The following is a 13,220-nucleotide window of genomic DNA, read 5'->3' as shown; positions in this document are numbered from 1 at the left end:
GTTAGTTTTTATTATGATTATTATCTTAATTTAGTTATTGTTATTATATTTATATAACTTACTATAAATTATGTAAATGTGAACACTTATTGATTACTACTGCATTTTTTTAGACTGACCCCAGCGAGCAAGGCTGGGTCATACCAAGTAGGAGACAAAGGCTGTAAATCCACTTCTTTGATTGAAAATAAGTTTGGGTACTACTGTATACACTAATAAAACACATCACCAGCTGAAATTATAACGGGGGACAAGGGGTAACAAGACCTTTAGTTTCTTCAGTTTTGTGCTTAAATATTACATATTTCTAAATATATTTGTGTTTGTGTAAAGTACCACACATTCAACCTGCAGTCGCACAGTTTTCCAGTACAGAACAACAGTATTCGCACAAAGAGTGGGATGAACAACCCAGCAGCTTAATCTGGATATACAAGGAAGTGTAGTTGTTACCAAGGTAACAAACTAATTTAAAACAATCTGACAATGTCCTACTCAGCACACCGCAGTTAGCATTCAAAGCTAATGGCTGTGCATGCATTTGGCCTGTCACACAGCATTTTTAGGGTTCATATACCAGTACGAAGGGTCATTTACCATACTGAATAAAATGAAAATTTATAGACTTCATCCATTTTAATCTTGCTTTATTAGTAAAATCATGAGATAATCAGCATGTCCTGGTTAATGAAACACTCATTTAGTAATTACAGAGAGTTAGGGAGAGAGGGGGGGTACTTTGTTAAAGACAGACACTGGTGTGTGCATGGTGATTACTGCAGTCCACATCCAGCAGTTCACATTTGATTAAAACGCTTCAACCTGACACTTCCCATGAAACAGACTGATAGGCATGGCCATCCTCTGTGCCAGGATGCCCTCCAGAGTCTCTAAAGACATCCGCCTCACATCATAGCCCCTCACTGAGGCCTTTGCCTTGACATTAATTGGCACAATCTCCTCTCCACTGTTGCGGTCATTTCTTCCCACTGCAGCGTATGTGGGGAAAAAGGGCCTCACAGACTCAGGAAGGTTGGTGATGTAGGATGGGCAGCAGTAGGCAGACCACATGTACTCAGGAACAGACACCCTGTTGTTGATCCAGCGGGGCTCAGAAGTATAAGGCATAGCTCCGGTGATCACGTACATTGACCCATTGCAGTAGGTCTTAAATTTTCTTAACATCTCATTCTCCAGAATGCTCCATGGGCCGGAGTTGGAGCCTGCTTTCTGAGGGACAATATTTGTCAGGGTGAAGGTGGCCTCACGGTTTTGTTTTGTCTTCTGGTGCATGCTGGGATTGAGATGGCCTTTGGTGTAGGTGGAGTTCTTGTAGTCCTGAAGCATCGCCTGGCTCTCAATCACATTATTGTCCATCGGGGTATGGAAAGGTTTCATCTCTGAGCTGGCACGGGAAAACGCCAACTTAACATGACAGAGAGGAAGAAGGACATGCCACTGTTACAAAATATTTTTTTGTTTTGTTGCTCACTGTTTAATAGTCATGGGAGTTTACGTCTGACCGGGTATGTGACTGATTAACTCATGTAGATTGCATTTTTTTTACCTCATCAGAATAACGACTTTACACTTTGAGAGATGAGGTGGCAAAAAAAAGTCACACATTGACTACAACGCAAGTATTTTCGAGGAACAACTATTCTTTAAAACATCTTTCTCTTCTCCTAATTTTACAAGTATCAGATATGCGATAATTTTCCAACTAAGTAAAGACAGAAACTACAAATAGGTCTGTGCAGAGTCTAGCTCAAACAAAGTTCAATACATGAATTTAAGTTTATTTCACACAGGAGAAGTCTTACATTTTTCCACAAACAGCCTATTTACCTTAGGAAGATTAATATATTTTTTTAACGATTTTTCAGGACAATTTACAAAACAATAGATTCCTACTCTACAAACTCAAACCAAATCAAGATATTTTATAAAAACCATTGCTACTAAACAAAGATTTGAGTTTATGTAGATTCTGTAACACTGAAGAGGAAGACCAGCTGCATCTTTTTGTTTTTTATTGTGAACTAAAAATTTGTTAAGACTTCTCACCTATTCCGAACTTACATCCAAAAATATTATGTTGGTGGTTCTGGATGGAAAACAATGTCGCAAGATGACTAATACAATTCTTCTGTTGGGTAAAATATTTATATTTAAAGCTCAAATAAGAAGTCATTTAAATATTTTTTTTGTATGGGAAGTATGTGAAGCCAATATCATTTGGGGAAAAAAAGATATTTTCTCTTGTAGCCTTAAAACGTAAACACAAAATTTCCAGTAGGTTGAGTTCTTTACACAAAATGAAGTCGACAGTTATGCCTTGAAAACATTTATTTTGTAACCGTATAAAAGGAAGTGCTGCTCCTTTGCGGAAAAAAAACCAAGAGAGCTCTGAAGTTTGTTTTAAAGTCACAGTATACAGTTATTTTCCAGTTTATTAGGTACACCTAACTAAAACTAAGTAAAATGCAGACTTATAAAACAGTCTTGTAATAAATCTTCCCATCATGAATGTTATAATGTTAAGTTTTTGTTGAGCAACTATATTATGATATACAGAGAAGTGTTTCTGTTATCTACTCCACCCTTATGGATGTAAATAGGGTGGACAAAATTATAAAAATAAAATCACTTGCCAGTCTTCAAAGAAAATAGCTGTTCTTCCCCGGCACACACAGTTTTCCCACTTACCTGTGGTTCATACATCCAGGTGGAATTGGGCCGTTTGCCATCTGCAGAACTGAGTATGTAGGCAGAGAACAAGGGTGCACGATGCTGACGGTGATACAAGCTGGCAAAATGATACTGGTTTTTGTAGCGCTGGCATATCGGCTGGTATCCTGCTGCATTGATACCCGTTGGTGGGCTTTTTTTGTAGAAGAAGTCAAGGCACTGGGAGAAGTTGTCACTGATCTCTCCAAGGACGGGTCCACCAAACCAGAGTAGGAGAAAGAGCAGAGCTCCTGTGGAGAATTGCAGCATCTTCCTCTGAGACATACCACAGTACTGAGTATATAGACGTCTGCTGGAAAGAGATACCAACGAACAAACACTCTGATGGCAGACTTCCTCACTGACACAGCGCCGGAGTTACACAAAACCTATATTTCCTCTGTGTCCATTCAGCGTCTGGCTTGTAAGCATGTGCTGGCTGTCATTGAGTTTCCTCTTATATATACTGACAACAGTTGCCCCGTCGATGACAGTTTGAACCAACCCCCTAGCCCCATTTTCAATCAAAATTCCCCTTTTAACCAGCAGTCAGGTTGCCTTCTGGGAAATAATGGCTCTGCATATAATTTCTCATCAGTCAGCTGAAGTAGAGACCGTCTTGTTCTTCTTCTAATATCAAATATTCCAAGTCTAATGCTAAAGTCCTTTTTCATGTCACACCAGTCATGTAGGGTTGTCTAAAAAGATGAAGTATCATGTAAGTACGCATGATACTGAGCTCTTTGGATTGGATGTTTTTTTTTAACATTCATTTGTTTTAATTAATATCATTATAGAAGCACATTTCTCTGAGGAGGTCCGCTGTCTTTGTTTGATTTCCTATCTCTCTCCAGTTTCTGTCTTGCATTTCTTCTTCCGTCAAAATTTCCCCCCATTATGGGAACCCAAAATATTTTCTCAAAGACATAAATGCTCCATACAGCACTTCCATTATTTCTCAACCGTTTCGTTTCATTATGTTATTATGTGGGAAATCTGCAAGTGGAAAGGCCTTGGGTTTATTTGCCATGCTCTAACTTTTCAAAAATTATTAGGACTTATTTAATTGTATACATTTTGTTAATATGGGGAAAACCAGAGTGATGTGCACTACAAATAAAGGCCAGGACAGATTTCAAACTATAATGTACATGCAGTAGAATTGGGTGGAATACTAAACTAAAATACTAAAATTATAACTCCTATTATTTAGAGTATCGATACTATTGTCAATACACAAAATGTATCACTGTATTATGTTCTGGGCTCATGAACACATGTTTTGATGGATGCACTTTGTGCATGGTGATCAACTTGAACATTTTTGTTATTTACCAATTTTTCTTGTTTTAACATGCATGTATGTGATAAAGCAATTAACAGAGAGCAGTAAAAAGAAACATATATATTGTTTACCTAATCATTCAGTGATTATAAAAAGGTCTTTGGAAGCCTATTAATCTTCTATTAAATTACAGTGCTGTAGTCAAGACCACCTTTGTTGAGTCCATGACTAGGACAAGTTGAGAAGCTGAGAAGTCCAAAGAGGTTCGAGTCCAAGTCAAGACTCCAAAGGTATCGTCATGGTATTGACATTCCTTATCCTGGTCCTGGTGTTACTTGTTATTGGATTTGACCCAAATAGTATTGTCCATCCATAATGTACCCATTTCTGAGTGACCCCAAATTATCATGTTTAGCTTTGAGATCATGTTACGACTAATTTTAGTCGTCTCTCTCAAAAATTATTCTATTCTGATTGTGAATGTTACTTAGTTTCTCTCAAAGGTGGAAATCATAAATATTGTTCTTTTCAAGACACTCTGTGAGGATTCATGGAGATTTCTTTGGGCATATTTCTAAAATCATAGCATAAAGTATCACCATAACATACGATACAACTGATTATGAACAGTGACTGAGCATTTGGTCTTAAATTTACTGCCTGAGGGGATAGTTCAAAATTTGATCAGAGATAAAAGCCATTGTATAAATCTCAAATTGTAAATGTGGGTGGTCTATTATGGCCATCTAGTGAGTGTTCAGAGACATGACACTTGGCAGCAACTTGACTTTCAGTAAATAGATAGATTGGACACAGACACTGAAAAAAGAAAAAAAGAGGATAAATACAGAAACTGATACACAGAAACTAATCATGGTCAGGTCAATGAAACTGGTTGGACTGTGAGTAATGATTAATTTACCATCACTGATGACGAGTCGTAACTTGTGAATGATCAGGAATTACCCCAGTTGCAACTACTACAAAATCAGTGCGGTGGGAAGGAGGGCGGAAACGAAAGAGCGAGTTCTTGTCTAGCCTTCCTGGACCCTTCTCCGCCTCCTTGACAATGAAAACATGTGAACTATAAATGAAAACTAAAACACCCTCCCCGATTCTGCACCCCGCTATAAGAACTACATCCCCTTACTGACTTATTTGTGTCAGCTAGTTTCTGTTCTTCTTTCTTGTTTTGGGTTACTGACTCAGCAGCTCGAGAGTCTGATTTAAAGCTTGTGTTGAACACCTGGCTCCTGGCTCACTCAGGCTTGAAATACATTTTTACACAGGTAAAAGCACAACTGAAGAACAATTAATGAGCCCTTAATGCGCTCTCACGGTAGATTAATGTTAATAAATACAATATATGTACGTAAGTAATAAATATTGATACTTATTTGAATGCAAAGTGATTGCAAAATATAGATTCATGACTAGTGACTGAGGTGCAGCAGCTATTAGTAAATCTTTCCGAATGTTCCAAAAAAAAGTTAGTTAGTTTTAGTTAACAGCACATTACAAGAACACATTCTCAGAGTGCTTCACTATAAAAACAAATAGACTAGAATAGACTTTAGATAAACACCTTAAAATAGAAATACTTTTATAAATACAAAAAATACATACAATTTAATGTTTAACAAGTAAATAATGTGTGAAATTGTTGCTAAGAAACAGGTAGGCTTGATCATTCGGTCAAAAACAATCATCGGCTAGCACATAAAATCCAAAAACGTTCACACAGGTTATTATATCAAACTAACACTAGCCTTCTATGTTTAGATTACTTCTCATTATATGCTGAGAAATATAAAAACTGAAGCTGTATTTCACAGACAGTAGACTATTAATGCAGTTTAGACTGAGTGTTAGTGTATCACGATAACCAAACAAATGTTAACCTATTGGTCATTTCATACAAAGGCATTCATTTAAAATCTTTTAGGTTTTTTTTTACATTGGGTCAGCAACAGTTAACCTGACCTGGTATTATGTGTAAAATATCTAACAACTGTAATCTCCATGTAACTGTAAATTGTAAATATTGTGTCTCTAGATTTTGATTTCTTTTGAGTTTCTTCGCCATGTGACTCAACAGTTGTATTACACCATTGCGGTTTATTTCACAACAATGACCAGCTTTCTGTACATGATCCTTTACATAACTAACTTGGTAAACATGAAGGCTAACATTGAGCTAAGTTTGATTGTAGGTACAGAGAAATGGCTTTCTGATTTCTCTTTAATGTCTAAGGAAACACATTTACACTATATTTCAGTGGGCCACTTTCTAAAAGGACATAATTCATAGTGGATTCATAAACTGTGATTCATTGTATTGTGTACTAATGTTTCATCAATTATAAGTCAAACAAGAACTGCTTTTTATTGCCAGATTGTGTCAGGTGTTCATTCACAGTTTTTAGTTTTTAGACCTTTTATTCATCCTTGGATCCATGGATTATTTGACCTCTGACCTTCTGGCATGTGGACCAACATGTATTGAATATACTCTGAGCATTTAACACCACGCAGAATTGATGACTTACTAACTTTTGCTGTTGGGTTAATGGAAAGAGAGACACTTGAAAAAACTATGCGAACTTGATTCCTTGTATCTTTAATGCTTTACTGTAGACTGTGATATGATGCCATGTCATGAGTTTATTATGATGACATCTATTTATGTGTCTTAATTCATGAATTCTCTAGAATAAGCAGAACGATTGACTTCTGGTGAAGTGGTAGTCGACCTACATTTCCTCAGCGGTTCTCTGTCTCGCTCCATAGGCTGCAGCCTGTCGCAGCACGCCCTTTCAGCCTCTTCCGTGAAACTTGTGGTTGTGCTGCTGTCAGCTTCAGACCACTCCCTCTGTCAGCAGAGCAGTCAAGTCTCTGCTCGCTCCTCTGTGACTCCTCAGACTGTTTTTCTTTAAGATTATGTGCTCAGCCGAGGATGGCGGAAGCCAACGCACTTGAGGAACTGCAATCGGAGCTTACCTGCCCGGTGTGTTTGGAGCTGTTCCGTGATCCGGTGATCCTCGATTGCGGTCACCACTTCTGCCAGGTGTGCATCATCCAGTGCTGGGAGGCAAAAGCGGATGAGTTTTCCAGTTGTCCAAAGTGTAGAAAGTCGTGCAGCCGTAAATTGCGACCCAACTCGCTTCTGTGTAACGTCGTGGACAGTGTGCGGAGAGCCGGGACCATGGACACGGTCATGGGGAAAACTGGGTGGGACCCGGAAGGTTCGCTGGAGGAGCCGGAGGAGCGGGAGCCCGGGTCCAGCATGAGCAGCGTGGCCTCGTCCATCGGGCACTGGCCGCGCATGGGTATGGGTATGGATATGTGCGAGGAGCATGAGGAGAAGCTGAAGCTGTACTGTGAGGACGACCAGCTGCCCATATGTCTGGTGTGCGGGATGTCCCGGGACCACAAGACCCACAATGTCATCCCCATTAACGAGGCTTTTGAAAACTACAAGGTACTCTCTCATTGGCTGAGTAGACATGTTTCTTTGAAATAAATCTTCTTAGGCCCAAGGTGACATGTCTCCTCAGACAAGTTTGTACAGTTGAAATTCTTGGTGATGATTTTCTTGGCATTATTTACTCAATGCCTTTATGGATCTGGGAAGTATCTCAAGCCTGATAAACTTTCCTTTAAACTTCATTTTCAGTTTCATTTATGAATTAAACAAATCTGCTCTGACAAAAGCAAACAGTGCTTTTTTACAATAATTTTTAAAAGCACACTCCCAGTTTGCCCTGGCAGCCTTTGGGTACTTTGTGTTTTGCAGGAATTCAGCAGGCCACTGTGAGGCCTGTGAACTCCTTTTACACTTTAAATCTCGCAGCGGACCATTACCCATTTCTGTTTGAGGACTCGCCCTGAAAGGCCCGTCAGTGTGTTTCAACTTGTTTTACTGGTGCTGAATTCCTGTTTTGTTTGAATTTCTGGGTCAGAGCGTTCACTTTGAGAAGAATATCATATGACTCCCATCAAAGGTGATGTTGTTCAGAGCGAGGCACCAATGAAATTAACCTAAATTTAAGTATAATCTGGTTTAGTGACACCGCTTCTTAACCATGTTTTGCATGTGATTCTCTTTTTCTATTGGCTACTAACAGGATAAGCTGTCTGTCGCTCTAGAGAGGGTTCAACTGCAGTCAGAGGAGGCCACGCTCTTCCAAAGACAGACCAATGAAAAGATCCTGTTCATTAAGGTATTGACAGATGTGTGTGTGTGTTTGTGTATCTTTGTAAGGAAAATATCCTGAACCAGGAATTCTGGTATCTAAGCAACATTCACCTGCAGTCCTCCACCTTTACCTGTCTGTCAGACATAATAGCGAATGACTCATCCTGGTTATGACTGGTAGTGGTGACACAGCAGGTTGTTTATTACTCATTGTTGTCCGGACGTGATGGTTCTCATGCTTTCTTCCTGAGGTAAGATCGGTGAATAATAAACACACACACACGTCATGTCGTGTTTGTCTTTCTCACACTCTATTGCTTCACAGGTAGACACGCACAAACACACACATGTACCGCCTGTACGGTATGCACAAGTGTACAATGCGTATGTCACACACCCTCACAGAAAGAGATAACTGCTGACAGAATTCAGGCTGGGTTGCTTTTTCCACTGTGTGTGTGTGTGTGTGTGTGTGTGTGTGTGTGTGTGTTAAACAGATATACGAGTGAAGCTGTGTTGGGTGCAGATAAGTGAACACATCCTTGCTTTTGGCAACTCGAGCCATCTGTCTGAATACCTCAGCAAAGTTTGTGTTTCACTGTCTGTCTGTTTGACCCACTTTATGTGCACATACACAAATTTTCACTTCTCTGTTTCTCCGTCAGTATGATGGCAGGATGTGGGTCAACGGGGTTGAGAGGAAGTGTGTGTCAGTTTGTCTTTTCCTGCAAATTTCTCTTTCTATGTGTCTGTGTTTGTGTAAGCGCCCATGATTTTACCTGCCAACCTTCTATCCGCCTACCTCCATTGATCTTCGATCATGCTGTAACATTACGCAGTATTCGATATTTTTGTGATTTAGCTGCCCCAGTTTCAATGTACAATACCTACAATACTTTTTGGTAACTGCCAAACATCAAGCAAGTCCAACAACACAAGACAAAGAAGCCAGCTAATATTACTGACTAGTCTAACAGCAAGAAGCCCAGCTCAGCGTCTATCTTTCTTTTATTTTACAAAGCTCGTCAATGACTGAAAGGTAGTCCAAGATTTAATCTTGTCTAGTGGCTTTTTTGGTCACTCTCTCATTTCTTAGCTTCCTCTGTCAACGCCCTTAGGTCTTTTTACCTCTGTCATTATGTCCATAGAGGACATAACAGAGCTGTGCTCGGTTACATTGCCTGCTTGCACAACTCCAGTTCTGGCACAACACTGGTTCCGCTCCCCGGCAACATTGGAAAACCTCCTCTTCCCAGTAGTCGAGGTAAAGCAGGTCGTCCACTAATCAGAAGATTGGTGGTTCGATCCCCAGTTTGGTCCCCTTCAGTCTGCATGTCGAAGTGTCCTTGGGCAAGATACTGAACCCCAAATTGCTCCCGATGGCTGTGCCACTGGTGTGTGAATGTGTATGAATGGTTATCTCCTTAAACTGATGAGCAGTTGGCACCTTGCATGGCAGCCAATGCCATCAGTGTATAAATGTGTGTGAATGGGTGAATGAGATATGTAGTGTAAAGCGCTTTGAGTGGTCGGAAGACTAGAAAGGAGCTATATAAGTACAGGCCATTTACCATTTAGTCCAGAAACACCTGTGGTACAAATACTAACACTCTCCTGTTGGTCTGAGCTCACAGTCACGCGGCAAACAAATTGAGCTAATATTGGCTTACAGCAGCTACAGTTTACTTAACTGTTACACAATGGGGCTTTAAACGTGGCACCTAGCAGTAAAGTTGCAACCAAATGCATACCTTCAGGCATCTCTCTTTTTTTCCCTTTTCTCTTTTCTTTCAAGCATGTAGGAAAAACTGGCTGCGAAATTCACATAAAAAGTCTGTTTGGTTTGTCTGTGCTGGGCTACTGTAGAAAAATGGCAGGCTCCATGGAAGAGGACCTGCTCTCACTGTAGATCTAAAGGGCAACAACAATACTTATCCTGAGAGTATTATGCACTCACGAAAACATACTAATGAAAATTGTATTCCATTCCTGCAAACAAATGCTTAATGCAAACACATTTTCAGTCATGCAGTGCACAGCAATTTATAGGTAAATTAAAGAAAATATTAGTTTGATTCATATAAGCGAGTCTACGCTGAGACAAACTCTCTTCCATGTTGTTGCTGATCGGAGTCCTCCCTGTATGTTTCAGGAGCGAGCAGGAGATCTCGAGGAGCTGGTCACTGCAGAGTTTAGTCGTCTGAGGGAGTTCCTGCTCGAGGAAGAGGAACGCATAAAGGAGAAACTGCAGAAGCAGAAAGAGGAGAAGCTCAACCAGCTGGAGGAGGCACTCACTCAAACCACGGAGCAAATCAGTCAGCTGGAAAGTACGGCTGACGAGCTCTGCGTTAAACTGAGAGAAGAGGAAAACCCAGAGCAACTCAAGGTGAGGGAGACGATTAACGGATGACGCTCGTGATGCTTGTATAGAGCTTATGTTTTTAAACTGGATAGGCTGGAATAAAATAAAACACAGCCGACAAATACAAAAGATTATTGTTATACTGTGTTAGAGATTTTACCTGAATGTTACAGCTGAGATTGAAGTATTTCATAATAATAGGTTTTGTTTTGTGTGCTCTGTTTCAGGGAATCAAAGATTTCATCGGAGGGTGAGTAACATGAGTAACTCACACTTAATTAGCAGTGATCTTACCAAGTTACTCATTTATTATTATCTCTCCTTCTATCTCTACGTGACTGTCATCCTTATTTAAATGTCAGAAACCACAGAGCAGTCACGTATTACTGGAACAGGATGTGGGGGCATGACTGAGTTTTTGCGTGTCACCATACCACTTTTGCGTCACTTTATCATGCCAGTTTAGTGGCCACTAAGAAGTAGAAAGTCTATTCAAGTCTGTTAATGTCTTAATGTGCCACTGTAAATCTGACACTGTTTTTAAAACAATTGAAAACTCAGAAGATAAAGGCTTTGTTAGTTTGTTTTCAACATTTATTCTTTAATACATGGTATAGCTAAGATATGACCACACTCAACTGTACATGTATGTGTATCCATTAAAACAGCCATAAAGAGTGTTGATCTTTATTAAAGAACCTTTCCTTTCATCTTGTGTTGCCTTTGGCTTTCAATCATTTCACCTCTCATCTTTTTCTTTCTCTCTGTCAGCGCTGAGAGCTTGTTTGAGCGCCCCCCAGAGGTGGATGTCAACCTGCAGTCAGCAGAGTTCCTGGGACCTCTGCAGTACAGAACCTGGAGAAAAATGAGCTCATTTTTTCAGCCAGGTATGTAGACACACCAAGACACAAATAGACAAAAAATGTGCAGTCTCCAGGCATGAGTCTAGATGCCATTTGGGGAACCATAGAAGACGTTACCCAGGTGTTCTTACAGGCTATTAGCACCTTGACTTAACATGTATATTTGGTTGTGTCTTAAAAAAGAAGTTGGCTAAATCTAGAGAAGATATTTTTGTCAAGTATCAACCTGCTCTGACCTTCAGACATGACTCTGTCTGCTTTCCGCTGCGTCAGAGTCACGTGCAAAGATTTATTTCAGGTGTTTCGGGTCGTTTGCCCATTACATGTCATCATGCATTGTTGATGATGCAATGCTAGACTGCAATACTGGATTTAATGAATCTATAGCATTACAAACTCTTACATATTCTTGACGTAGTATCATTTATATTTTATTTGTATCCATGTAGCTGATGCTCTTATCTAGCTCGTCTTACACTAATCCAGCAGGTAGGCGTATCTTGTTGAAGGTCACTGCCAAGGAGTTTTTCTTGGCTCACTGTCTGTAAGCACATATTAGTTGATGCATTTTCCCATATCTTACTTTTTCGTTGCCCTCATAGCTATCACAGCGGTGACCTTCGACCCTGACACAGCCTACCCCTGTCTGTGGGTTTCCCAGTGTCGCACCAGCGTCCAGGTTGGAAAAATTCAGCCCAACCTGCCCAACAACCCAGAACGCTTCACCCGATACAACATCGTCCTGGGCTCTGAAGCTTTCTCCTCTGGCAGACACTACTGGGAGGTGGAGGTAGGCTCCAAGACAGCATGGGGTCTTGGTGTTGCCATTGCCTCCGTCAACAGAAAGGAGGAGATCAGCCTTTGCCCAGATGATGGTTTCTGGACCATGATACTGAGAGACAACGGCAACGGCACCAGCGAGTATGAAGCATGCACCGACTCAGAGGAAAGCTTGTTATATCCCTCCAAACCTCCTACAAGGGTGGGGGTCTATTTGGACTATAGTCGTGGTGAAGTGGCATTTTATGATGCAGGAGACATGAGCCACCTCTTCACCTTCTATGATGCAAAATTCAAAGAGCCTGTTTTCCCGTACTTCAACCCCTGGCCGATTATCAGCGGACGCAATCGGGAGCCGCTCACCATAGTAACACCACACTGGGGATAGATGTGCTTTTTTACCGGAAGACTGACACTCTGCGTCAGCAGGCTCTGAATAAATCTGCAGACAAATATTCAGCAGCTGATGAACTTAGATGGACTCATCTTATGAGAATTCACACATCTGCCTCAAAATGTGACTGCATTAATTATGTGGTGAAGATTCTTCAGAGTCTGCAAAGACTGGAAGTAAGATAAAACTACTAAACTAAAACAAATGACACTTTAATGGACATGGCTGTTGATATTCTACATTTTTCTTATTGTCAACAAGCCCCATGAAAACACCAAAACCAACAATGAACTAACAAGTACTGTGTGTTTTAAGCCAGATAAATCTTTTTTCCTCTGTGCCATTTAATACAATTGTATTGCAAAAAAAAAAAAATATTAAAAACACATCAATGAGCCACATTGTTGCACTGGATTAAATGACCCCTATCCCACATCTGTGCTGCTGTCATAAACCTTCACTAGTGTGCCAAATGTGTATTAATCCACAACTGAAAAACAGTCAAATAAATGCATGATTGCTCCTGTTTTAGTAATGTTTGCTAAAAAAAAAAAATACAATAGCGGCTTTTAAATTTTACTTATGTTATATTTTGTGACCATTTTTTT

General features: G+C 40.1%; 2 protein-coding genes across 2 annotated transcripts; one reads left to right on the top strand and one right to left on the bottom strand.

Moving 5' to 3' along the window:
* Positions 1 to 630: 630 nt before the first annotated feature.
* Positions 631 to 3,178, bottom strand: LOC104922622 (endonuclease domain-containing 1 protein). The gene is made up of 2 exons (XM_010735500.3): positions 2,710 to 3,178; positions 631 to 1,425 (listed from the first exon to the last, which is right to left on the bottom strand). The coding sequence occupies exons 1-2, from the start codon at positions 3,013 to 3,015 to the stop codon at positions 808 to 810; spliced, it is 924 nt and encodes a 307-aa protein (XP_010733802.3). The 5' UTR covers positions 3,016 to 3,178; the 3' UTR covers positions 631 to 807.
* Positions 3,179 to 6,792: 3,614 nt separating this feature from the next.
* Positions 6,793 to 13,220, top strand: LOC104922623 (zinc-binding protein A33). The gene is made up of 6 exons (XM_010735501.3): positions 6,793 to 7,496; positions 8,143 to 8,238; positions 10,366 to 10,599; positions 10,803 to 10,825; positions 11,347 to 11,462; positions 12,041 to 13,220. The coding sequence occupies exons 1-6, from the start codon at positions 6,972 to 6,974 to the stop codon at positions 12,604 to 12,606; spliced, it is 1,560 nt and encodes a 519-aa protein (XP_010733803.3). The 5' UTR covers positions 6,793 to 6,971; the 3' UTR covers positions 12,607 to 13,220.

The sequence above is a fragment of the Larimichthys crocea genome, chromosome I, assembly GCF_000972845.2.
Source record: "Larimichthys crocea isolate SSNF chromosome I, L_crocea_2.0, whole genome shotgun sequence".
Lineage (NCBI taxonomy): Eukaryota > Metazoa > Chordata > Actinopteri > Sciaenidae > Larimichthys > Larimichthys crocea.
Note: the sequence above shows the minus strand (reverse complement) of the source record. Positions and strands in the feature narration are given on the sequence as shown.